At 47.1% G+C, this 27,677-nt stretch overlaps 1 protein-coding gene and 1 pseudogene across 5 annotated transcripts in view; both read right to left on the bottom strand.

The window, feature by feature from the left end:
* SAMD4A (sterile alpha motif domain containing 4A) overlaps nt 1-27,677 on the bottom strand; it is a 90,656-nt gene that overhangs the window by 19,523 nt on the left and 43,456 nt on the right. For 2 of the 5 annotated variants that reach the window (XM_039866576.1, XM_039866575.1), the window contains 6 exons: nt 25,321-25,407; nt 18,130-18,463; nt 15,694-15,779; nt 10,300-10,418; nt 5,817-6,018; nt 4,349-4,475 (listed from right to left, as the gene is read on the bottom strand). In XM_039866576.1, the coding sequence (XP_039722510.1) occupies nt 4,349-4,475; nt 5,817-6,018; nt 10,300-10,418; nt 15,694-15,779; nt 18,130-18,463; nt 25,321-25,407 (955 nt within the window). Of the gene's footprint in view, nt 1-4,259; nt 4,476-5,816; nt 6,019-10,299; nt 10,419-15,693; nt 15,780-18,129; nt 18,464-25,320; nt 25,408-27,677 lie in introns of those variants that run through there. The other 3 variants (XM_039866572.1, XM_039866573.1, XM_039866574.1) reach the window with 2 other exon arrangements.
* Nucleotides 17,183-17,301, bottom strand: LOC120605647 (uncharacterized; annotated as a pseudogene).

Genomic DNA, 27,677 nt, shown 5'->3' on the forward strand with positions numbered 1-27,677 from the left:
TCTCTGGTGGCCTCATTCCTTAACCTGCAGAAGTTAAGTTCTGCAGAAATCTTCTGGGACTCTCACTTTCATGAAAAAATGTACTATCATGCCCCAAGTTGGTCTCTTTAAACTTGACTCTCAGATGCAGCGGGGGCACAGGCCCGGCTAGGTTCTTGGCTGTAATATATTGACTCATTTACCAACCTTTCTACCCATTATATGCCAGTCCTGAGCAGGGCTGTTCGCTTTGCTTACTAGATGGCAAGGAGCACATGTTTATCAAGAACTTCGGGTGGGTTCCTATTCTGGTCTCTGCCTCTGCATATTAGCCTCCTCCATTGCCCTAGGATCCAGTGCACGGATGGTACCCTCCTTCTCCCTACTCTTTGGAAAGGCAGTTCTCTGAAAGGAATCAGGAAAACAGTCACGCTAAGGAGGAAATGAATGATAACAGCCTCAAGCACTGTGCTCCCAGGTGTGCAGCATTCTAATGGTGGAAGAATTCCAATCTTGAACTGGTGCCTAAGGGACGTTTGCTGTGAACAGGTATGTCATACCATAAAATGCTGCCATGGAAGCTACCGCCTTAGCTATTTTACATCTGGGTAGTCCAGTACCAAAGGTAGTTTGCACATGGTTTTGTGCAAGGGAAGCTGTTAAGATCCCCAGAACACGGCCCTGTGAGATTGCCAGCCTGCCCTGCCCCATACTTTTCCTTTGAAGCCGGCTTCTGGTCCCCTCTGCCTTTTCCCTGTCAGGCCTTCCAGGTGGCCAGGAGCCTGCGGCTTCCCAGTGCTGCTGCAGGGCTGCTCCTAATTCCTCTGGACCCCAAGGGTGGCTGAGCCTGGGTCAGCAGGAACAGATCTGCTTCCAGGATAAGGTATCATTCTGCAAACAGTTTCCAAACTAATTTTCCAGTTGGGAAAACATTCTGCCTCTCCAAGGGACGTGACCATCTTGCCAGCCGCCACACTTGTTTTGAACTTCAAGTCACCCCCCTGGTGGGTGTATCAGATCCCGTCACTCTCGCTCGTGCAGGACCAGCTAGCTTAGTGTTTCTTACTCATCCCAGGGGCCGGTGAGAGGCAACAATCATCCGTAGCTCTCCTGGCTTGTCCTGGGAGACATCTAAAACCTGTCCAGGTGGGAATAAAGTGAAAAACTACTCCTGACATGCCTCCAAGGGGCCAGAGTCTGTAAATTCAGGAGAGGGATGTGTCTAGCAAATTTGACCGAGGCGACTGATCAAATGATACACAACTTGGGGGCTGGTTCTAGCCCCCAGCCTTTTCTATAGTCTTTGGAGATATTTAAAGTCTTCCATCATCTTAATGGAATTTTTTTTAAGTCAACAGAATAAAAGCTCCATTAGGATGCATTGTACTCTTCAAGGTTTGCCCGTATGGTTTAAAATGGATGCTCTGAAGACATCGCATGGCAAGGAGGAAACCACTATGCTATAATGTGACACAATTCTCTGCGTATTTAATTTCAGGATTGGTCATGCATTTTATGTTCACTATTACTACTGCTTGTGTAAGAATGAAAGCCACTTTCTGCCCTTCTGATCGGATACTTATTACCATCTAAGCTACCGCTATATACTTGCCTAGCCAACCGGGATGCGCTGCCTTGAGGGGAGAGGCCCATCTGCAGAGGGGACATGTATGGCTCACCTCTCAGACCTCGTGTCTTGAGGATGGGCCTTCATCTGGGCCCGGCTGTGGCAGTTAGAGGGGCTGCCCTGTGAAGGAAGATGCCTTCTTGGGAAGAAGAAGGACTTCCGACAGTGACTTGTGGTCTCGAAAACCAGTGTCTCATCTGCAAGGGCTGGGATGCACTTGGGCTCTGGGCAACGGCTGGGAGGGGCATCCCTGTGCTGGCAGCAGCGACTTTCTGCAGCCTCCATTCCCTTCAGCGAGGGATCCTGGCCATGGCTGTGCCCTGCCTCGCCCTTCCTGACCACGTCCTAGGAAGAGCCACCCAGCCTGGCTTGAGTCTGCTGGGCAGGCGTAGCCCCTCCTGAGTGCTCGCCAGTGTATTTGTGATCGGGAAATATGGAGTAGCTCTGTCTGCGTGTCTTGGCAGTTACTAGAAATGCTGTGATTCATTAGAGCCTTGCTGGAAGTGGGTTTGTAATGCTTGGGCGAGAGGCTAATTAAGAAAAAAAAAAAAACTCCAAGGATTCCAGATTCGAAGTTCAGTATGCAAAGAACATGATTAGGGACTTGCAGGTAACTACCAGGAAAACTAAAATGAACTGTTATAAGTAGCTGCCTCTGGGAGATGGGACTGTGGGCCAGGAGGGGGCGGTGAGGGGGACAGTCACTTTTCCTTATGAGCCCTTCTGTATTATTTGATTCTTTAACTACGGGAACAAGAGGCTTCATGGGAAGATCTTAGGGTCATAGTTGTCCTGAGCATGAGCCATTTGCTCAGCACTGCTGGACCACAGAGGGTTGAGGTGGTGGGTGGACAAAGGTGCAGATGGAGGATTTATATCAATGGACCTAAAGAGTCCCATACCAGGGATAGCCCTTCTCTCCCCGGTGGGCCTGGTCTTCCCGGTTAAGCCAGGAACAAAGAGGAGGACTAAGGACTTGGAAGAGAGGTGCAGAAAGGGGAAAAGAGGTTAGAAAGAACAGGGAAGGCTACACACATGTTAGGATTGAAGGAGTGTGGTCGGCTCTGCTAGGGCTCCCGTGAGGCAATAAGATGGCTGGGCTGCAGTCCCAGCACTGAATCAGGGTGGGATAGTCATTCAAGGTTAAAGATCTTGTGCCCGGGATATCTTTAAGTCTTTTCCAGAGTCTCTTTTATTGGGAGTGGATTATACGATATTCTATAAGATAACAGAAGTTGGGATTAAAGAACCCAAGGAGAAGTCTTCACCACCCCCAAATTTTATCAACTATTTCTTCCTGGGAAGAAAAACAGCTATAAGATCAAATTGGAGAAAAGGAGCTTTAGCACAAAAGTGTGCTAGAAGAATTCTAGAAGTCAAGAAGCAACTTTGAATAAGCATCTGGGCCACACGGACGTCCCTTCTTCTCTGGACACACCTTCCCCAATGGTGGCTGCTCACAGCCCTCCTCCTGTTCCTCCTCCTCCTCAGTGGCCGCCCCTCGAGTCCTGCCTCCCCTGCACTGCTCCAGGCACACGCTTGCCTGACCCTCTGCTCAAAATCTCCCACCGATTCCCCACTGAGAGCCGCCAAGGTCCAAGCTCCTTGGCCTGAGATTGAGTCCCCACCACTGGCAACAATCTTTTTAACTCGTTTGGTCCGCCTGCTGCTGCTGCGCCTGACCTTTCGGCCCAGCCGCGGCTCCTGGGATTCACCACGGCCCTCGGTACCGCTGCAGTCTCGCTCCTTTGATCCTTCTGTGTGCAACCCACCCCGCTCTGTCCACCTCTTCACACTCTGTGCCCTGAAGCTCAGCTCCAATTCTAAGAACCTTCCTTTCCCACCCCAGGCCCGTGAGATTTTCCCTCCTTAAACTCCTATAGACTTATTGCACAGTGTGTCTACTGCCTAGGGCGGGCATTTTCCCACAGGTGCACATGTCTGGTCTGCCTGTCTAGAGCAGGGTTCCCCAACTCCCAGGCCGCAGACTGGTACCAGTCTTCATCTGTATTTGCAGCTGCTCCCCAGCACTAGCATCACTGCCTTAGCTCCACCTCAGATCATCAGGCATTAGATTCTCATAGGCACACCGGTCGCTAGGTAGGTGCAGTAATTGCTTGTGTGGCTTTGTGTTACTCGTGGAATCTAAGAGGTCACTGTCTGCATAGAGAAGGGGCACCATTATTTGTTGGCTGTACATAATTCTGGCTACCCTGTTTTAGGGGGCATGGTGAAAGGTGAAATCGACTTGAAAATGCACCAAGCTGCTCTTTAATCAAGTAAAGGAAAGATGGCTGGTCCAACAGTCATGTTTGCAAGGCACTCCCAAACCAGTGGTAAGTCTCTTAGCGTCAACACTGTCGTTTTCTCTTTCTCTGTCTCACTCTACACATCCCCCAGCCCCCATGACACATGGCACCCCTCCCATCTTCCTCCCATAGCCCTCCAGTGATATCTCTGGTTTAATCAATCCAGAAATATATCTAGTATCAAAAATATCCTTGTCAGATTGCAACGACTCTGGGGCTCCTTGTGCTGGCTTCCAGCCAACCAGCCGCTATTCATGCTGGCAAGGCACAGTTTAAAAAAGGAAAGACTTCTATAAGCTCACAAGAATGCGTGGTGACAGTCGAGGCTAAGCACTTTCCGGCTGGGTTCACCGGGGCATCTATTTTGGTGCCCTGGCCTCCCCTCTAGGGCAAGGGGAGAGAGGAGAGGGAGAGATCAAGCGCAGGGCCTTACCTGGCTGCTGGAACATCAGCATATTTTGTGGAGAAGTGTGCACAGGAAGCGAGCGGGTCCTTTGGACTGAGCTGTGGGTGCGGCTTGGCATGCTGTTGCTGCCCCCGGGGTTGGCAAACCAGAGGTTCTAGCGAGAAACACAAAAGGGGACCTCATTAGTCTGGATGCTCTAGGGTGGGGGATGGGGAGCAGGACCCGCAGCCAGAATTCAGAAGACAAATACCCCAGAGAGAATTCTCTACTAACTTCTGGAAAAGGACTTGCAGGCCAGTGCTACTCATACTGATAGGGAGGCAATTTACATTCCATTCATTTTATTCACCCCTCAAGCCCCAAGTCCTCAGCCCCAGGTCCCTCACTAGACTTCAGTTTAATTTCGACTCCTCTCTTCCTCACTGTCTCTAAAAACGTTTTTATCTTTTCGTTGCCTTTGCTTTTCCTATCACTTTTCTTGGAAATGGGGGGAGTTCTATAAATGTTTGCAACAAAGTGGGCCAACTGTTCCAAGGCTCTCATTTGATTTTCTTTTTGAGATTCTTATAATTTACTACAAAGCGAGGGGGAGAGAAAAGAACTTAGTTGGCAGTGAGCTGGCACAACTGAGCTTGTGTGTTTATTATTATGCAGGTTTCCCAGGGGAGACTTCCTCTTGAACTGATCTGGGGGCTGCCCACAATGGTCAGAAAGTGGGGCTTTCTAATACCCTGTGCTGCTTCCCCTGGGGAGCAAATCTCGCCTGTCTTGCCTGGAGCTGGGTTTTGTTGTTGTTTTTAAACACCAATGTGTCATCCCTAAATTTCTCATGACAACCCAGAGCTTGAGACTCGCTTGTGTCCTTCCCATCCCAGCCCCAACCTGCAGAGCCCCACAAAGCTGGAGGCACACAGATGGAAGGCATTGGGTTGGGGGGCAGGGCTAGGAGGGTGCAGAGCTGTGGGACAGATGCCAGCTCTAAATTACCCAGTGAGAACCTCTGGGAAGCCTGGCCTTGACTGACAGAATGTTTCAACTCTCCCTCTGACAGCCTTTCTCAGGCTTTTTCCTGTGGATTCTCCACCATAGCTGGGACCATGACAGAGGAACTATTTGCCACAGACAAAAAGGCTAAGGAAAGCTCCTTAGATGCTCTGGTTCCTCTGGAATCCGGAGCCGGGAGGTGGTGAGGTCTGCTGAGGCAGGTCAAGAATGGAGGCAAATAATAAACAGATCTTGCCTTTCTTCCTAAAGGCATCTCTGTACAGGGCCCCCCAAATTAAAGTGGTCCCAGGGGCATCCTAAGCAATAACCCATGAGGCCAGGTGCAGCCAGTGCAAACAGTGCTGGTTACCATTGAGCGCAGGAACAACTGTCTCTGTGCTCAGCCTCCCCTGGCCTCTGCCTTCACCTTAAGGTCATGAGGTGAGGGAACATCTTGAAGCCTCCAGCCCTGAGCTTGGCTGCACACCCCCTTCCCTGGGGCGGAACGAACCTGTCTTCCTTGTTTCATGATGGTGGGGTTGGCTGCGGTGTTGCGCTGGGTGGAGCTGACGAACCCACTGGTGCCCAAGAGGCCTAGGCGGGCGGAGGGGACATTCCGAGAGGGGATCTGGTACTGGCGTGGGTTCCGTCTGCCCATGCCGCCACCCACAGAGCCGGCCGTCGGGAGGGAGTTGGACTGCCCAAAACCGCGACTGTGAGAGCGAACACAAAAGAACGAGAGACCGTCAGCTCCCGTCTCGGCCCTTCCCAGCCCCCAGGCTGCCAGGAGGACACCTCCTAGGAGTCTCCTCACATTTTGACAGTGATGAGGCTTACGAGGTTCTGGGGGCTGTGGGCCAGGAAAGAGCTATGATTAAAACGACAGCTAACATCTGAGAGCAAGTGACATGTACACTGCGTGTCATGCACACTGTTCTGGCACTTTTAGACTGATTCTTCACTCCTCACCACAACCCTATGAAGTAGGCCCTCCATTCACTTTTACAGCTGGAGCAGTAAAATAGAGCTTAATAGTTTCGCGAAGGTCACATAGCCAGCAGGGGGCAGCGCTGGCAGCCAAGAAGTTTAACCAGCACGCTCTTGGGCCTTCTTCCAAGCTGCGTCACAGGGCCCAGAGCACTCACATGCCTGTCAAGAGGCCACACAGCAAGAAAGCTGCAGAGCCAGGCTCAGTGTCCTTCCTTCATACCACAGTCCGTTTCTGATGTCTGTCTGTGCGGCAGACTTGGTGCGCTGAGAGCCCCATAGGAAGTAAGGAAAAGGACGGTGTCTGTCCTCAACAATCCTGCATGTTCCAATGACTGAATCAGCTTCTGGCACAGTAAATGCAGGCTGAATGAACGAAAGAACGAGTGAGCCTCTGCCATCACGATGCCGCTCCAAATGGAAGAGCTGACTCCATGTCTGGGGCTCTAACTCCAGGGTATAGAGTAGGGGTATGAGAATGGAGAAGGTGATATTTGCCAGCACTCTGGACCCAGGACACTGACTGCTCCCCATTGCACAAGCCTTGCCTGCAGAAAGACCCAGAGGCTGCGTGTTTCCCCTGGGTCCACGCGGGAAGGCTGCTGGAGACCCTGGCATCGCACTCGGGCGCTGTGCTCCCTTTGCTCCTGTGACCTCATCGCCGAAGAACTTGTCCTCTCTAACATGCCTCAGGTTCTGGGAGGGTACGCAGCAGCCAGCAGGGTTTCAGGAACCAGCACATTCTTTCCAAGAAGAGTCAGCTTTAGTCATTCACTGATGTTTAAGTCAAAATGCTTTACCTCCAATGGCCACAAGATGGAATAGACTTGCTTTCTCAGCCACACAGGGGAGGTTTGTACCAAGCCCGTGAGGAAACTCCGGGAGACAGGGCTGACGTAGTTTAACCAGTCGAGGATGATGGGGTGGGGGTTGGAGGGGGGCTGCAAAACAGTCATTTCCTGAGAAAAGAGAGTTGTGTGTATGTAGGGGGTGGGGCATCTAAGCCATCAGCACAGTTGATCTCAGAAAATGTTTCTCTTCTCCCTATAATTCCTAAATTTCCTAGGGAGAGAGAGGGCAGGGAAGAGAATTTCATGGTGAGCTGGCTGCAACTGATTTCAGGGCTTGTGTCTTTCTACTTCCAGGGTTTTGAGGCCCATGGAAGGGTTCCCGATTCAGTCAGAGGCTCATCGACACGTGGTGAGAAGAGGGATATTCATGGGTTCACGGACTTTTTGTTGATCTCATCCTTTCTCCATTCTCTTCCCCTCTTTCTTCTTTTACTAAGGTTTAAAATGTTTGATTTGAAATAAGAAATTCAAGCCAAGAGAGGTAAGAGTAGTTTCACGTGATCAAAGTGACCTCCTTTGGAGGAAGGACAATCTACGAAGTGACAGGTGGAAACAAGGACGAAGTGGTTGTTTTTTTTAAAAAAAAACTATGAAAATTAGGCCTTTGGTTTTTGGAGTCAGAATTTTGGCCACCTGGTAGATGATTCAGTATTCTGCTAAGACTTTTCCTTATTTAGTGCAGATGGCTTTATTTTTTTTGCTTGTTTTCCTTTTCGGTTGAATTTTTAAAAAGTTATTTCATATGCAAAATACGGTAGTCAATGAGTGATGCTAAAATGATTTGTGCTTCCAGGAAGGCAAGACTATATTCTTAGGCAAAGTAATGTGGGCAGAGGGTTCTGTTATGGGACACTTAATCACTGGAGAGATGAGGGCTCCAGGTGCTCCTAAACCTGGGCGGTCTGTGGTGGTAGAGCCCAGAACATTTTGGGGATAGGATAGGTGGGGGTGGGGGGAAGGAGAATTTGGCTAGGCCATCTTTCTAATGATGGTGGAACCCTACTGTGGCATCCTTAGGTGGTTATTACAAAGCTGGTCTTGTTAAGTGTTGCCACAGCTGGGAACCAGAGAGAACACTTAGGTTACTTAAGATGACTAGGCTTAATGATATAATCATTCTTTCTGGGGAGAGAACAAAGTGACAAAAGCAAATTTTCATTTTTCATTCTCCTGCTCTGCCCATCTGTGTCTCTCTTTCTCTGCCTTCTTACATCTGACCAACTCATCTCAATACCTTGAAATGCGTGAAAAGACTGAATTAGAACCAATTAATTTGTGATCTGTGATAATTCAAGCAGGGACTGGGCTGCAGTTACCTTTGTATTATGGGAGAAACAGGTATTCAAAGCAAATTAACAGCATAAGAAGATCCCAGGGGTCATACTTAGGAGAACAAATCACTTTCTAGAGCTTTAGCAATCTCCAATTGAACATCTACAATCGATGATTGAACTCATTCTTATCTAATCAATAAAAAGAGGTCCATTGGGGCTCAAATCTGGCAAACGCTGAGTTAACCCAATACAAGCTTTGGTTAATAACACTCTAGAGAGATCAAGGTTAATGGGAACTCAGATGGAAACCAATGACAAGGCAGGGCAGACAGAGTCAGGAAATGACATTTTTGGGAGGAGCAGCAAAAGCTTAAAAGCTGTATCTTCATTTTCAACCTCCAAATTCCTTCGTCCTCCTGAAACTTGTCTCCCAAGGGGCTGGTGTTGTAAGAGGAGTCTGGAACCTCCTCTTCTTACTTGGGAGGAGGCCGAGGAGCAGGCCTGGCCTTTCGTCTGGGTCCCCAGGAATCCTCAGGTGCAGAGGTGGTCCAGTCCAATCCACCAGGGAGGCCAACCCCAGAGGGCTTGGGGACAGGGAGCTGGCGATAAAGAGTGTTGCCTGACCTGCCCATCTTTTCTGCGTGTCAGCCAAAGACCATGAGAGCTGCCTGGCATCTGTAGTGGTTAAGAGTACTTGACTCTGGAGCTGGCCTGCCGGGTCCAAATCCTGGACGCCCCTGCCTGCCGGCTCCTCTGTGAATTCTGGTTTACAGTAGCTCTTCTACCTCATATGGTTCTTGTAAGGATTAAATGTATTAAATGTAATATTTTTAAAGTGCTTGGATAGCATTTGGCACATAGTAAGTGCTAAATGTTTGTTTTAATAAATAAGTGTTGTATATGCTGGAATATGATAACTTTAATTTTTACATTAATCTTTAATAAAACTTTTCACGAATTCCAACTGGTCTTATCTCCCTTAAATAATGAAACAGTGATTTTTAAGGAATGCTTATGCAAAAAAGTGCCCCAAATTTTAACAACACAGAGCTTCTATATATGCGCTGAGAAATGAATTCAGAACTTTTTAGGTGCAAGTGAAAAAATTATTATTTATCTGCTCATACTTAAAAATGTAAAATAGAATGTTGATTTTTTTTAAGGATGTTGCATCATCATTCCCTTGTCTCCCCCAAACTGCCTGTCATTATTCAAGGCTTAACCCCACTCCTCCTTTAATATCTCCCCCAGATTGTAACTGCATTTTGCCTTTAACATGTAATTGGATTCCTCAATTTAAAGCCAGATTAAGGTAATGGGTTCTAAAGTACAACAAAGCTTATTTTTAACTGCATCCAAGAAGCTGAAGTAGTATGAAAAATCAAGAATGGTGCTGCTCCACTCTTAGATTGCAGCTCAGACCAAAATAGACTAGCACTGGGCTCTTCACCCTGCCACCAACTATAATTAGCTTGTCTGCAGCTAGAAGGGAGAAAAAAATTACACTACCACTTAAGGTGCTGATAGAACAATTCATTTTTGTCCCTTCAGAGCCCCCTTTTGGGGATAAACCACCAAGCATTCTGCTGGCATTCATTAAATCATACTCACTCTCCCCTTGACGCCCATCCAGACGAATATTGTCATTTTGACAATGTAAATTGAGTTACCAAAGATCGCATTCAGCTCTTCTTCTGGGAATGCTTTCTCACACAGCCTTTTCCCAACCCCACCTGTTTAAGGAATGTGATTTGGAACTTGCCGCACAGCGTCCTGGGTGAACAAGGAATGATGCCTTGCCTTGTTCTGCCCCAGGGACCCAGGCAGGCAACGAGGCACCTGGGAACCATCATGCATTACAAAGAATGAGATCCCAACATACTTTCTTTGCTGTCGATATCCTGATATGTCTAGAAGGGTTTTCCGAGGGAAAGACCGAAAGAGCTTCTGCACCTGCTGTTTCCATGACAACAATCTTTTTTTCTGCGTCTCTGTAAATGCCTGCAAAAACAAACAGGACTTTTTAATGGGTGACGCAGCCTGGCATTAGAGGGAGAAACATGCAATTAATAGGGGGAAACATTGGCGTCTCTGCAGTTGCCTTTTTATTCACCTGTTTCCAACCTGGTCCAAACAGTAGTCTGTTTCATTTGTGAGCTGCCTGTACTGAAAATTCAAGTTATTTGGCATTCGAGGTGCCTGATAAAATACATGCATTAAGCTTTTGATAAACCTCAGTTTTGGTTGCACTTCTGGTAGATCCATACCCACCTTTCCTTTCTTCCTGACTCTACTCTGGACTCTATTTATTAACCAAGAATAAATTGTAAAATTGCTTGTTGAAAACTCTTGGCTTTGGCAGGCTCCCTCCATTTTCATAATCAATGGAAATGCTAAACTACTCCAAAAATCAATCTGCTTGATGGTGTATGGATGCCCTGGAGTGGTCTGCCAGGCTTCAGAAAATGGAGAATATACAGTCTCTGCGTTTCAGGGCTTGGCTGGGAAATCTCCAGTTGAGGGGCCCCGTGCATTATAAAAACCGAAGTGCACCCTAAACTTCGTCTGAAGTTTCAGAAAATGGGTAGATCTGATGACTTCTCAAATCTTTTTTAGTAAAATTGGTGTTTGGGGATGTTTTGCCTCCTGCCCTGTAACATATTGTTATCTATTCAGTGGTCCTCAACATTTTTGACACTAGGGGACCAGTGCTCTTATGAGAATCTAATGCCTGATGATCTGAGGTGGAGCTGAGGCGGTGATGCTAGTGTTGGGGAGCGGCTGCAAATATAGATGAAGCTTCGTTTGCTCTCCCACCACTCACTTCCTGCTGTGTGGCCCGGTTCCTAACAGGCTACAGACCAGTACTGGAATGTGGCCTGGGGGTTGGGGACTCCTGATCTATGTCATGTGTCCTTTTGTGTACTCCATGGCCCAGGGAAGAACTTTTATGGGTATTGAGTCTCCATGGCAGAGACTCTCAAATTCATGGTCTATTAGATTCCCCCAAGAAGACCATTAAAATGCAGATTCCTGGGCCCCCTCCCACACAACCAGAGCCTGACTTAGTAGATTTGGAAGAGAGTCTAGGTGGTTTGTGTTTGTAGCAAGCACCCTGGTAATTCTGCTGCAGGGAGAACTTGGATGTGAGGTGTTTTAGATGGTGAGGACTGCACACGTCATTCAGGAAGGAAACCCCCATCAAGTATCCAGAACTGTGCTCTACACACTGTGGGAAAACCACCAAATTTGACTGACTAGCATTAACAATGATGAAGATAACACACCCAGGTAGTTTTGTCAATAAGGCATGAAATCTTTGAAGTAGCAATAAACTTAAGAGTAACAGACTATATAACTATTTCCCATAAAAGAAAACAAATTCCTTAAACAGAGAAAAAAAACTGACAGCTTAATTTTCTCCTGATGACATTTAATCTTTAAGGACCTAAACACGGGATCTATGTGAACAAAAGCAAAAAGATGTTAGTCATATTGTAGAAAAGTTATTGACTTGCATACACTTTTCTTCTGGTTGACCTTAGCCAGACACCATTAAGGATATTCATCGAGGAGGGCTAAAAGCCAGGAGACCCAGTACCACTTTAAAGAAAAAGGTGCAGACTCCCCTTTGGGGTGAGTGGAGGGATAGTCTTATGGCTAAACAGTGAGGATGTGGTTCTCCATGGTCCCTCTCATTTATTGGTGATGCTCGGTGAGTGTCCAACTATACATGAGGACCTCTGAAAACTGTCAGGGGTCTGTGAAAGGCAAGCATTTCTGCTAGACTAATAAAGGGATGGATAGATTCTGCTTTTGACCGGCTTATTCAGCCAAATGTTAAGGGAGGACCCAAGATGCAGGTGCTCTGGTCACGATGACTTGAGGAGGAGAGTCCAGCCCAGTGGGTCAGAGGAAGGCTCTGGATGCACATGGGCAGGGTCTACACAGCCTTATGTGAGTTTCTCGACCTGAAACTCAGTTCTTTCTAAAAACCAAGGATAACAACACCCACCTCAAAGGGACGCTATAAAGATTAAATAACACACAGAAAGCACTTAGACAACTTAGAACATGCCTGGCTCTAGACATGATTCAATACGTGCTGCTTGCAGATATTTAACTGGATTTTTTCAGTTGCACGGATCAGCCCTTTGGTGGTGGTATATGAGTCTTCATCACATTTGGTATTCGACAATCACCTTTAGCCCCAACAAATGACTTCAAGGCCTCAAAACTACAATACTGAGCTGGTCTGGAGCCAGCCCGAAGGACAACTGGCCTAACTTTCAAGTGACAAAGTAGTAAATGGCTCACTTTATAGATGTGCATTCAAAGTGCTTTCAAAGACACTGTTTCATACCTGACATCTCCATGGTGGCGAAGAGCTTCCAAAAATGGAAATGTGACACCCCCACAGAGAGGTCAGCTCATTCACTCAACACTGGGGCATCAGGATTATTTAGTTCTGGGCTGCAGATAGGAGCAAGCCCCTTAGCAATGCTGAGTGAGTGTGGTGGCTGTTTCTTCTCAGTCCTGAAAGCTGCAGCTGGGAGTCATGGAGAGGAGCTAGGTCATGGCTGGCTCTGAGTGATCTCCGAAAGCTGGTTCCTGTGTGTGCCCGTGGTATCAGCTGGGATGGCTGATACCTCACCTTGGCCCCTGCACTGGCCGCTCTGGGATGGGCTGGCAGCAGCTTCTTCAAGGGCCGGAGGGAAAGGAAGATTCCACACTACAGATTGCCCAGACACAGCCAGTCAGCCACTTCCAAGTCTTCTATCCTTGTCAGGCCCAGACTAATAAGTCTGTCTGGAGGAAGATGTGTCCTATAGCTCTGGTGGCTAGATTAAAAGCCCCAGAAAAAGGACAGGAGCTCATCTTCCTAGAACCTTCTCGAGACGGTGAGGAGGCAAGCAGCCTTAGATTATAACCCACGAGACAAAGTGACTGGTCTCAGATAGAAAATGCAGAACTTTCCTGTCCTTTTTACTGTGCTAGGGAGTCGGTCCCTCCATCCCTGGGGAGGAAGGAAGGTACTTTGGAACCATCAACACCCTCCTCTTCCAGTTGGCTAAAGAAGAGCACATTCAGGCTGTGAAAGGCCCGCCTGTCTCTCGAGCCCGGGCTACGCTTCGGCCAGGATGGAGACTGTGCGTCTCCACGGGGCCTCACAGGGAGGGTGTGTTCTGCACACACAGAATAACCTGAGGCTGTGGAAAATTATTCAGACACGTTTCCTCTTTCTCAAACTAAAATAATAAAAAGTCTTGCACAATATTTTCCCTTCCAAAGTGAAGTATAGGCCCCTTCCCCTGCAAGCAGACACGGCATGGACCCCTTTCTGCCCAAGACTGCCACTGTCAAGACTCTGCGGTAATCGGGGCCCCTTGCCAGCAGATGAGTCCGCACAGTGCCATCTTCGCACTACATCACTGGGACAGCTGGGGAGGAAAAGGGGAAAGAAACAGAAAGGAGCACGACGATTCCCCAGGAGGGCTCCCACGAGGCAGGAAAGGGAAGCATCAGGCCACAGTTTTGGGGCTGGCGTAGACCAGTCGGGAAACTGTGCGCTGTCCAGAAGAGGCAGTCAGAGGACTTGTTATTTTGTCCCATGGGCTCCAGACTTGAGACAAGGTGGAAGGTGACCTGTCCTTCAATATCTTGAAAACTCAATGCTGAAAATGAGCGTGGAGAGCAAGCGGGGTTCCTGTTTGCTTTTTCAGAAGTTTAAATGCTCCCTAAATCGGCCCCTCTTGAAAATGTCCTCTTCTCCAACAAGACACAGAACGCTCCAAGTGTTGTTCTCTCTGCCTGGAGGACTCTTCCACCTCCTTGCGTATTGTCTTTGCCACTAAGACTCTGCCAGGTCTTAGCTTGGAGGCAGTCCCTCCGGGCAAATGCCTGGAGGCTCTAAGTAGGTGCCTGCCATGCCTCATAGAGGTTTTACCATCCTGTATGCGATGACCTGTTTCCCTTTTGGCTCACCCACTACTCTCACCCTGAAAGCTGCCTATCCAGGGCCAGGGCCTGGGCCTAGGTGCTTAGTCAATGTCTACAGAATGAATGAGTTCTAAAATTCATCATTGTGTTCTTGCTTTCTCTTCTTTCTGTTGCCTTTTCCTGGTCAAAACAAGTGCAGGGCCAGGACTGGACACAGAAAAGGGCGAGTCAGCGGGTTGCGGGAGGCACACACAAGAATTCATGCCATTGTGAGAGGAAATCGCTAAAATGAGGGTTTAGAGGATGGGGCAGGAGAGGCTGGGGTGGAAACCCGGAGAGAGACTGTACGCTTACATGTGAGGATAGGTGGAGTCAGACCACAGAGGTGGGGGCCCAGAGAAGTGACCACAACAGCAGGGGGGCCTGTATGGCAGCTGGGAGGATGGCTGAGGTGTCAGACCTCTGAGCTGGGTATCTCTTATCACTGGGGCCTGCAGAATCCCTAGGGTTCTGGCTGCCACCATGGCAAAGATAAGGAGACTTGGAGGCTTTTGCTATCTTATTCTCATGTTAAAATCCCACGAAAAGACCTCAGTGCCCTAGGTTTATTAGTCCTAAGTTTTCTAAAGCCTAGACCTTGTCTCTGTAACTTTTTGGAGGCAGGTCACCCAAGAAGCCACTAAAGTTCTGCATTTGAGGCACAACCGCCTGTCCCCACATGTCCCTCAGGGCAGCCATGCCCAAGGCCTGTCTCGCTTGGTTGTGAAGACTGCACTTGCTCTGAGAGTCTGGTAGGCACAGCTCCAGCCTGCCGTAATCCTTCTTCAAGAGGACATATGGCTAAACACAATTCCTATAAAAGTCACAAATAAAAACACAGCAGAATGGTCATCAAACCATGCACGACATACATATAAATATACATTATTTCTTCTGCTCACTCTTTCTCCATCTCTCCTTCAATTTTCCTTGAGCCAAAATGCAAAATGTCTCAACAAAAAAATTTTAAAAGACTTGAAAATATCAAGAGCAGGACTATGTGTCAACCATGCCAAGGCTTAGTCACGCAGATAGATTCTTCTGGAGTCAGAAGTTTCTCTCAGGCATTGGCCCTCACATCAGAGCTCAGTCTAGATGAATCTTTGGACACCAAGGTAATGTACAAGTTGTGTTTAGGTTTGAAGCCACCACAGCTGAGTTCTGCCAGAGCTATATTATTAATGACATCACCCCTGAAAAATGAGTTATTGGAGATGCAAATGATCACATCACAGAAACTCTGAGAACCATTTCTAAGCAATGAGAAAAATGCTCTGTGAAACCTGTCACTACTCACCTCATGAATTAGACACTTGTCTATGAGCTGTAGATAGGAACTTATATTTTCCTCATCGGGTCTGGAGACCAAGAGCTGTGTGCACACTGTGAATTAAAAAAAAAAAAAAAAAATAGGAAGATGAATTAGAAAAATGCACAACCATTCTAACCTCGAGATCTGCCTCTAATTTCCTTTCAGGACCAGTATTTTGAGAGGTATGTGTGCCTGAGGCTTTACGTAAGGTTCACAGAAAGGGCCAGGAGGCTCCTCATTCCACTGAAGTCAAAGGCTCGGTCACCACAAGAGCCCTTGTCTTGAGAAGCCCCTTTGCTTAATTCCAGGCATACCATTCTATATTAAGCCTTCTGCAATCTAGCCCGAGACAGACTCTCTGAGAGAAGAACGCAGCAGTGTCCTGAGCTCTGTCTTTGAAAGAGGCTCCTTTTGAGAGGGAAAATCAAAGGCATCAAAGATCATCAACCTTATCAGAAGCGGTCTCCATGATTTTATAAATGATCAGTGCACCTCATTTGAAGGAATCAAGCTGGCTCATCTTTTAGGATGTGAGGTGTGTAGGGTGTGCACATGAGCCTGCTACTCAATCATTGGAGGGTTATTTCTCAAGTGATACACTCATTTATACCTACACAGGTTCACCTACACACTCAGGTAAGTGCTAACAGAGCAGAGCGGAGTTAGTCTACAGGTAGCGTAAACACACCCCCTGGATTTGTCATGTTTGTGTAGCCCATTTGTGTTCACCCTAGAGGTTTCGATGCTCTGATTTTGATGGGAATGTTTAGAAGGCTGCAGTGGAGATGGTAGGACAAAATACATCAATTAGAAGTAAAAATGCCATGCGCTCAGTAGATCAATCTTGAAACCTGAGCATCGTGATTTTTTTTCTCTCCCTCATCCTACATAACCAACCTGTCACAAAATGCCATCGACATCAGATCTTTGCACGTAGATTTTCAGTATAGCATTATTTGTAATAACAAAATCTTGGAAAGCACCTCAACGGCCACTAATTGGGACCCTGTTAAATAAATTATGGTTTATGCATACCGTGGAATAGTACACAATGTTAAAAAAAGAATAAGGTGGTACTACCAAATTAATAGAATTATTAAAAGTATGTAACATTAAAAAAAGCTGCAGAAAAACATGTAAACAAGACCTATTTATGTGTAAAAAGGATACTCATGTATTCATATACGATTCAAAAGTTTCTGAAGGAATATTCCAAACCTGTTTATGGTGGTCATCTCTGGGGAGGAAGATGACAGGACTAGGGGTAGGGAAAGGGGCTATTTTTAACTTTTCACCATTTTGTTTAGTTTTGATTTTTTTTATGTTGAGCATGAATTTATTTTATAATTTATTTGAAAGTACTTAAATTTATTTATTTGTTTGTTTGTTTATTTTAGGCGAGGCACCCCTTGGTTGACCTCACAGATTGCAAGGATCTTGTCAGCTTACAATCCCTTATTTTTTATTGTTTTTACACCTACAGCACCTGGTCTTCCTAGGTGGTCTCCCATCCAAATATTAACCAGGCCCGACCCTGCTTAGCTTCCAAGATCAGATGGGATCGGGCTTGTTCAGGGTAGCACAGCTGTAGACTGAAAATACTTAAACTCTATAAAGAAGCCATGTCAGAGGAGTGCAGGTCCCTTGAGGGCAGAGCCCATCATGGGTCTCACCACAGGGAAGTGGGGTGAGGTAGTACATGCTCAGGTAACCACCCCTACATGTGTCTTCACCCATGGGGTCACCTGTTCTAATCCCTCACAGCTAAGCGCCCACTGGGGTGGGGAGAAGAACAAGGACGTGAGGGGATGAGACCAAGGACCCGCACTGACCATCAAGCCACTCACATCTCAGCTCCAAGGGATGCTACAAGTCACCTCCTCTAAACCACAGGGAGTTTCTTACTGCAGCTGTAAGACTCAGGTGTCCATTCTGATAAAAACTTGGTTCTTTAAAATGGTCTGAAATATTGGACGTTGTCAAAGATATGTGTGGAAGGGTCTGAGCCACAGGGAAGGCACAGGGCTATCCCGGTAGAAGGGGTGCTCTCACTAAAGGACCACGTGTGACTTCTACCCTGTCCTACACACACACACACAGCATAGCTGTGGCACCTTGTGTGTCTGACTTTAGCTCAAAGGTGCGAGGCCCAGCGAGCACGTGACTGGACGGCCCAGCATGCCCTGGTCTGAGGGAGTGGGAAAGACCGGGTTAAGAAAGAGGCCTTTGGGGGTCAGAGAGATCCGAGTTCAGATCCAAATACCTTAACCTCTCAGAGCCACCCTTTCTGTACAGTGAGCTAATGACATCAACTCAGGCAGGCAGTTCAGCTAGCACCCAGGGGTAGGCCCTCGGGGGCTGGCAGCTCTGGTTAGTGGTGTTGAGAGAAGAAAAGGGAGAGGTGGGAAGATCAGGCTCTACCTTTCCCCATGACACGTGTGAACTGGCCAGGAAGATCCCCCTCTGGCAGCGGGGCGACAGCCAGCTCCCCGTCACAGCTGCTCAGCTGGTGTGGCTGGAGTCCGCCGCTGGCGCCGGCTGAGGTGGTGGCTGCGGTGCCGCTGGCCACGGCGCTGTCTTTGCAGTCGGGGCTCTGGCTCTCGGGGCCCATCAGGGAAGGTGGGTGTGGGGCCTGGGGCTCCCGGTGGCGAGCTTCTGGGGTGGTGCTCGGGGAGCTGTAGGCCTTGATGGGAGTCAGGAGCATTTGGTGCAGTTCCTGGAGAGGGAGGCGCAGGCTGCCTCCCTCAATGATGTCCTGGACAGTCAGAGGGAGAAGACTTCCATTAGAGTCTGGAACAGGGGTGACCCACCTTGATGCCCCCATGCCCGCCCCAGGCTGCTCCAAGACAGGACTCATGGCTGCTGGCCCCTTCCTCAGCATGTTCTTTGGAAAAGCAAACATTTCAATTTTATCATTCTAATATTAGCCCAGGCAGAAAATTTGGAAAATACAGGTATGTCTAGTGAGGTACACATCACCTGAAAATTCCACTAGAGATAATCACTAAAATGATTTTGGTCCATTTCTTTCCCTGGCTTCCTCAGTGCCTTTCTATAAAATGCATTTATACAGTTTACACTCACATACTTCAGAAGCTATTTAAAAAAATTGGGTCACATAGTGGCTTTCTGTGTGTGATTGGTTTTCAACGAAGGAACCTGACCATATACACCTTTGTTCAGTCCGCGACACGGGAAACACAGGGTAGTGGATGGATGCTGCGTTTCAAATTCTGACACTGCTGTGTGGCCTTGGGTAAACAACTGAACATCTCTGTGTCTCAGTTTCTCTGTGTATAAAATGAAGATAACAATAGTACCTGCCTCAGTGGGTGGTTGTGATGATGTTAATATTTGTAAAGCTGCAGGTCAGTGTCTGTTACTGTGTGAGCACTTTTTCGTTAAACGAGTAGGTAGGTGTTGAGTGTTCTACGTGCCGGGCACTGGGGTAGCATGGGGATATGGTGGGAACAGGGAGATGTTCCCTGTTCTACCGTGAGATGAAGAGTCATTGTGCTAAAGACTGAGGCACAGGCCATGGCTGCTGTGAGGGGAGGCTCTCTGAGGGGTGGCAGGGAGCAGGAACTCAGATGAGTGCTGGCATGAGGATCCTGGAAGAGAGCTCCAGGCGGGCACGGCAAAGGCAAAGGCACTGAGGTGGGCGTGTGCCTTTGGTGTGTAAGGAACAGCAAGGAGGTTTGAGGCAGAGCAGGGTGGGTGAGGGGAGGAGGGTGAGAAACAAGATCCAAGGAGCCACAGGGGCCTGAGGGTGGAGGCTTGCAGGCTGGGATAGAGTTGCAAGAATTTCTTCTAAATGAATGGGAAATCAGGGAAAGTTTGGAGTGGGAGAATGACATGTTTTAGAGGGATCATTCTATAGAGAAATACACGTAATATAGATGCATACTATAATGTATATCATTGTATAATATATACACATATAGCTTTATAAATTGGATCCTTCTGTACATACGATTTGACTTACTGGGCATTATTTATTAGAACAAGGAATGAAAGTTGATTCTGACAGACATTGATCTATGTGCCAGATGCTCACAAAGGTGCAGAACAGGCTCAGATAGGTGTGGTGGGAGGTCAGGGCCTGGGGGTCTTCCCTGGCATGGTGGGTGGGCCCGGCTCTCTGCCACAGTGCTGCCCGTGCTTATGCAGCAAACCTCTCCCTGGGACCCTGGAAGGACACTGACCATCAGGGCCCTGATTACTAATGAAGATTTAATCTTCTGAGAGCCCAGAATAGCAAGGACATAATTTTAAAAGCCTGAAGCATGAGTACCAATCCATTCCTGGGATCTTCTCTTACCAAGAAAAATTGCCTGATGATGTCAAGGAACACAAGCACATGGAACACGAGCATTTCTGCACCCAGACATTTCAATCAATCAATTGGAAAGAGGAAATCTGAGGACAGCAGACTTGGACAGGCATGTTTCAATTCTGGGCAGCAAAACACTGAGAGCCCTGCCCCACCATTGGCAGGAATCTGCTTTGTTCAGGGGTTGGAAGCAGAGCCTGAATTGTGCCTAGCCTAGTTGGCACCCAAGTTTCTGAGGGAAGTCAAATGCTAAGTAGCCACCAGAATCGTCTCAATCCTGGCCAGGGCCACTGTCCAGCCTACTTGAGGGAAGTTCATTTTTCTTTAAAGAAGAGGGCTTCGGAGAGGCTACCCTTTCCTTCTAAACATAGCAGAGATGGCCATGGTGAGACCGGCCCACACCCGTCCTGACAAGCCTGCGACGTGAGTTGAGTGGTCCTGACCATCCCCCGTTTTCCTGCTGCCCAGACTAGACTGGCCCTTTCCCAGAGTCCACTGCCATCATGTGACTGACTCTCTGACTTTGGTCTTGGTGATCTGAACAGGGAGGGCACAGGGAGGCAAGCTAGCTGACCCATGCCAGGAGAGCACCTGCCACTTTTCCTGATCCAGCTGTGTGCCAACAGGGGACCCCTGCCTCGAGTTCCTCCAGTTCCTGCCAACTGCCCAACCAGCAACTGAGACATGGGTGGTTCTGACCTCCTTGTCTAGCCTGATCGAGAAGTCGAAGGGAAAAGAGAGAGAAAGGGTGAGGCTTCCCTAGGAAGGCAGAGCTGGGAGCCAATCAGGGGGATTACATGCATCCTGCTGTGCCATCCCATGTGGCAGTTACCACGAAGGTGAGCAAATGCATGCGTGTGACACCACCAACTGCCACCAAACCCTCATCTGCTCTTGTTATGTGACAAGAAGTCTTCTGTAGTTACTTCGTGATGAGGTAAGGAGATTTTGGTTATGCTAAGAGCTGAACTCCTTCAAACAGGAAATATATACTTGCCCCAAGTTCAAATCTTAACTTATTCTATCGCAGATAACCATGCCAAAAAAGGAAACCATAAACATTATAATGCTGGACACTTTCTGAAAATATAACATCAGGAATCATGCAGAGTTGTGTTCTGTTTCTCCCCCATAAACTTCAAGCCACAATCTCAAAGATAACACCTAACTGCCATCTTCCACGGCACAAAGGCCATCAGGTCACATTCCTGACTCTTCGAAATGAATTCCAGAACTCAACACTGAGTGCCCAAGTTGAGAGGGAAAGTAGGAAACTGCCCAAATGGGACTTGATCCAGTGCCCTCGACTAGCTAGCCGTTGGAATTAATGCTCCACATTGACAAAAATAGGGACTCAACTCATCTCTGTTGATCCTCATACCATAAATATAATCCTAAAGTGTGAACACAAAGAGGCAAAAAGGAAGCTGTGCATTCATGAAAGTGCCGAGTTAGGAGCTCATGTAACGAGAAGGCTGCTGCACCACTGCACGGCCTTCGGCTGGCCTGAGCACAGTTTAGGGCGGACAAGTAGGAACGAAGCACCTTTCAGACCCTCGCAGCCTTCCTGGCCTGGCTTTTTTAGGTCTTGGAGGAAGACGGGTTGAGCCTTTCGTGGGGCATGTAACAGCAACGAGGTGGAAATCATCTGCAAGAGAGAGCTTCAGCAGCAGTGTCCCCGGCACTTTTACAACTGTCAGGGCCCCGTCCTTCTCCTGGGTGAGAAGACTTGAACTTCTCACACAACAGACAGGACTCCTACATTGTTTAAATCTATTCTCTCTCCTTCTTTCATTCACCAAATGTCAGTTGAGCCCTACCACGAGCCCGGCGCTGTCAGGCTCTGGGGATCTAAAAACAAATATGACAGAATGCTAAGAAGCTTACAGTTGCTGAGACCCATAAGGTGTGAGTGTGCTGCCAGGACAGGGAGCTGTGGGAACACAGAAGTTTGTGTGCGTCTCCCTTCTCCACACCAGGTTCCCAGGCTCAGAGAATGGTTCAGCTTCACAGTTTGGGAGTCAGTTGAAAAGAATGGTGAATAAAAGCATGTGGAGACATTTTCATTATTAAAAAGATAAATAAATATCTTTCTAATCTTTTTCCTTTTCCACCAAATATCTTGAGATGTCTACATGTCCTCACCCCCTGGCCTTATCACCCATTCTTACTCACCGGTTCATGGGTTTCTGCTTGGGTCCCCTCCCAGCTCCCTGAAACCCTTCTCATCATGACTACCGGTGACCTGCTGATGGCTAGTTCCAGGGGGCAATGTCCAGTCCTCTTGGGATGTGACACACCCATGGCACCAGATGGGATTCCCTCCTTCAAACACAGTTCCCGACCCTCTGGGCAGGCTCAGACTCTGTCATTGTTGCATCCGGTCCCTCCTGATATTCCTCAGGGTCTGTCCTTGGCTCTTACCACGCAACACACACTTCTGGGGATACCGACTACCATTTATACACAGATGACCCACAGCTGAGTCTTTCAAACCCCCATGTACTCTGCCCTTTAGGCCACTGACTTGCCATTTCCACCTGGCTGTCTGAATCCCATTTCTCCCACACTGAGAACGTCTCTTATATTTCCTGTTCCCGAATGGCCCGGCACCCAGGCCCAAGCCCCATACCAATGCCCGGACTCTTGCTAAATGACCTCTCTTATCCTTCACCCTCACGGCTCCTACCTTGGCTCAAGGGCCCACCAAGGCTGGCTCTAGGCTCCTAATGCAGCTTCTACCTGGCACTGGCCCCTTCTAGGTTTCTCTCTTCACCACTGCAGTGGAGTGTTTCAACCCAGGGAGATGCCCTCATCGGCCTCGGTGATGACACTGATCACACTAGACCGTGAGAGCCCCGGCTACACGTCTGTCTGTTACAATGCGTGTCCCGAGCTCCCAAGGGCAGGAACCACGTGTTACTCACGTTTAGCCTCCAGTGGACGGGGTAAATCTAGTCCAAGACACTTGCTTAATAAGTGTTCAGTAACTGAGGGGAAGAGCTCTGGACGCAGAGCTTGTCTGCAGCGACTACTGATTGTGAAGTAGCCGTGGGCGGAGCCCCAGCTATCTCCTTAGCAATCGCTAGGTTCTATGTGAGGTAAGAATGCCGTAGGAGGCAAGAGCATGGCGACAGCATTTCCAACAGCATAATTAGCTGAGGAAGGCCAGAGAAAGGGCTGATTGAGTCTATCATGTGTGGCCTAAGGGGCGACAGGTTATAGATACTCCCCTTCCTGACAGAACAGGAGGGACCCAGGTCCCAGAGAAGAGAGAAGAGAGCCAGAGATTGAATCCTTGGTGGATGCTGAGGAGAGATTCACCCCTAGGCCATTAGCTCTTGAGAGGACAAGCACACAGGTGTCTGCACTTGGTGTCATAAGCAAGCTCAATGGGGTAGCTTGACAGACACAAGCTTTCCTGCTCAGAGAAGTCAAACCGAATAAACTCATTATTGCTTTCCTCTTGCCTATTAGCTGCTCTCAGACTTTTATTACATCTGTCGTCTTTTTAACATTCCATTCCAGTGAAACAGGGAGAAAGTATTTTTGTGAGTCAATATTATTCTAGGTAAGAAATCAGAAAATGTCACTGACTTTTCACAGGTTACATAGGAAGTCAGGCATGTCAGGACCTCTCGTGTGACCTTGTGCTTCCACATGCTGATTCAGTGTGAGGCTGCAGGGAATAGAGCTTAGAGCAAATTCCATCTCTCTGTCTCTCAGGTGGGCGCATTTCCTCAGTGACAGAGGATATACATGAATTCCTGACGGATGCTCCCGAAATGAGCGGGGCGGGGGTGGGGGGGACAGTCCTTCACCATAATGCTTCGCAACCTAATCCTTATGTAGAATGTCTTCTGTGTTTCCTAACAGATAAGGAGAAAACTGGCCTTTTGAATCTTTCCTAAAAGAGAGTGGTTTCTTATATTAAAAATGGCAATAATTACTCTGTTAGGCAAGCTGCTTGGTAAAGCAGTTAGCATAAAGTTATGAACAACAACAAGAACCTCGAGTTCAGTTGGACTGGTTACTGTCATTTGTGACTAATTATGGACAGGCTTTTCATCATGGACGTGCCTGTGAGTAGCCTCTGTCTATCCGTCCAGAGGTTTTAAAAGCAACCTGCCTTATAAAGTATATATGCATATTCTATAACTATATAACATTTTATATTTTACGTACTATGCATTAAATTAACTTTATATATGGCATGTAAAATTATACACACATTTTTGTGAATAAGTAAAAAAAATCTCCCTCTGCATTAAACTATTTATTTGCACACAAAACTTGCTTTAGCCTTACCTACCTCAGTACTCGTTCTCTTCCAAAGGCATGCTGGGATAACTAGAAGAGGTTACTGCTCCAGCTGTGCAGGCAGCAGATAACAACAGAACTTCCCACCCACCGCTGCCAACCACCTCCCAACAGCAGTGCACAGAATCCCAACTCTGAGACACAGGCAGCACGGGCTCACTGTGTGTGGAACAAGGCCTGCTCTCCTTTGGACCCGAGATGAAATCATAAAGTCACCAAGTCCTGAAAATGACACCATTACCAGAGTGATGTCTGGACACAGATAGGACGAGAATGTGTTTAGGTAGCATATAAAGGGGGACAGTAGCAGCTGACAACTGCTTGTAAGCAGAATAAACTCTTTTTCAGAATTTGGCTTTTTTGAGATGGTTCCTATCAGAATCATGGGGACCCATTCTGTTGTTAAGTGAAAGTCTGAAATTATTCTCTGGAGGGCCAACTATGTATGTCTGCCAAGCGATTTTGACGCCCTCTATCAAAACCTGGAGCACATCTATTGGTGTTTACCTCTCTGGGGGCATCTTGTTTTAAAACCGTATCATCTCCTGGGTGGACAGCAGGAATGAAGCATATCTGCCTATTTCCTGCATTGTTTCATCAAGATTTCAGTTTCTGCTTCTGGGTTGAATCCCTTACCAATCTCAGCAAATGTACAAAAGGCAGACGGGAATGTGCACAAAAAAAAATGTACTTGACGGCACCTCCTCGGTGGTCTGGGATGGCCAGTCACAGGCTACCTGGACCCAGGGAATAAGTACATTTCAGTGGTCAAGTTACACAGAAGCATGAATAACCAGGAAGCTTCACTTCAAAATCATTTCATTTCTTTTCTGACTTTGGTAAGGAAACAGCGTGACACACTTTATAAGGTCTGTCAATGACACTTTCAAGTGAGAAGTGTCCTTGGTCCATCTTCCTGTGATCAAGGTGGAAAAGGTTCCTCACCTAGGGTAACTTACCCTTTCCAAAGACTTCAGGAGGTTTTGTCTTTCTTTGAGCTTCTGAATACTGATGACAATTTTGTGTCTTGCACCTTTGGTAACATTCTGTAATTAAATAAAAGTCATATATAAAAACATTTTTAAGAATCAGCTTAGAGACTCTCAGAGGCTGTTTAGTACTTTACTATCTGCTTTGTTCCTACACGCTTGCAGACTAGTAAATATTCATCTGTCTCTCTCTTTAGTACCTATTGTTATAAATCTCTTGTTATAAACCTTTTCTTACTAACCTTTTAACTTCATCTGAGTTCACATGTGCCTGTGTTTTTTGGCCGTGACCTTTATGAGAGAGACACACACACACACAAAGAGACAGACAGAGAGAGACAGAAACAGAGAGACAGACAGACAGACAGACAGAGACACAGAGAGAGACAGAGAGAGAGAGCGATAGAACAGCCAATCGCCCCGCCCAGCATGTAATTTTTTCATAGTTTTAAAAGGTCATTTTTAAGTCATATACTTCTCTTTTCCATGTTTTATCATTTCAGTCCCTCCCAGGTTTCCTGAAGGTTCCGACCCCATGCAGATAACCATGGCTTTCTCAAACCTTTCCTGTGTTTCCCATCTTGAAAAGATGTGAAATCCAGTAGAGGTCTCACCTGGTGTCATACCACACAGGCAATTTTTGTCAGTTTGCCGCCCATCCTTGGTCTCCATAATGAAAACTTAAACCTATAATTCAGTTGTCACTTCAGGTAAATAACTAGGGCTCACATTTAGAGTTGTGTATCTTTTTAACTGTGTAGGAATGGTGAGCCTAAGGATTAAATTGAACACTTATTGACTTTAGATAGTGCAAATTTCCAAATAGGAGGTCCTTTCCCAGATCAGGTCTTGTATAAACTTCTGGTGACTTCTTGCAACTACTCATAGAGTTCCTCTTAAAAAACTAGGAAAGATGGGAACACCAATGACATCTCCTTTACTTAGAAAAGTTAAGTGGTCAAGTGACAACTGAACTCACTCTCAAGATGAAGCACTGGGGGTATATTTCTGTTTAGCCTTGACTTTGAGTCCAAGTGAATAAAATTACTCTGAAAAGTTTGTGCTGGCCTCTGGCTTTGCCCTTTCTGTCAATTATTTCTTGTTTTTTTCCCTCAAGTCGAACAACTCAATGACTTAGATTTTTTTTTTTCTCAACTCTGACTCAAACACAAAAATGCTCTTAGAAGCAGTTCTCATCAATCCCTGGGATCTCAAGGAGCAATCGAGATGAAAAGAGCAGAGGGAGAAGTGTTAGGAAGTTGAAATTAGTGCCTTTCATTCTCTGAGAATGTGCAGTGACTTTGGGTTTTGTCTTGCATCTCAATACTGGTATTCAGCCAGGCCTGCAGAGGTTAACTGAGGGTACCAAGTGTGCAATGGGAATCCAGCGATCTGCTGGGAGGTATGCGTCCAGACCAGCTCTGCCCCAAATGGTACAATCTCCTCTTCCTGCAGGGGAAATACTATTAGCCTGTTCAGACCATTAATTCTTTTAAATCACTGCTCAAAGGAAACTGAGGTCAATTCAAAACATGCAAATAGCATTTTAAACACGGGAAACAAAGACATCGGTCAGATCTATTTACTCGAGCACAGCGTGGTAGGAAACATGCTTAGTTTTGGGTGTTCTGTTAACTGACCTGGCATTTGGCATCCACACTTGGGGAAGGATGCCTTGGAAGGAAGGAGCAACTTTGTCGTTTATGTTATGCAGAAGGGAAATATAGTCTGAAACCTGGGGTAATCCCATTCTCAGATTGTCCAATGTTATTGAAGGTGGTTAGAAAAAAAAAAAACATTGTACAACTTACTCCAATCTCAACTAAGACCAGTCTGAACATGTTTTTGTACAAGCATTGACAAAGGTCTGAAGCATGACATGGTGCTTCTACTCAATAATTACTAGAATTCAGCTGATTTGTTACAAGATGGGACAATGGACAACTAATCAATCAGTCATTCCCCAAACAAGCCCTGGTGGCACAGAGGGAGGGAGGAAGAAAAGCAAAAGCAGGACACAGGTTCTTTGAGGCCTTGACCAAACGTACCTTTTCTAGGAGACAATGCTGATTTCTCCCTAGCATCCCGGAACTTAGTGAGAACATTTAGGTTATATCTTTCATAATACTCTGTTTCACTTTCATTCGCCCTGTGGTTATCTGCCTGTCTTCCAACTCCTACTGGACCACGAAGGCAAGAATCGAGCCATACTCACCATGCAATGGCAGAGAGCATCTAGCAATTTCTCGAAGAAGGCAAGCTACTAGGAGGGTATAGGTATGGGTCCAAATAAGGTCTGTCTTGCATTTGAACTTCAGGTTCCACCT

Source organism: Pteropus medius, unplaced genomic scaffold (genome assembly GCF_902729225.1).
Source record: "Pteropus medius unplaced genomic scaffold, Ma_sr-lr_union100, whole genome shotgun sequence".
Lineage (NCBI taxonomy): Eukaryota > Metazoa > Chordata > Mammalia > Chiroptera > Pteropodidae > Pteropus > Pteropus medius.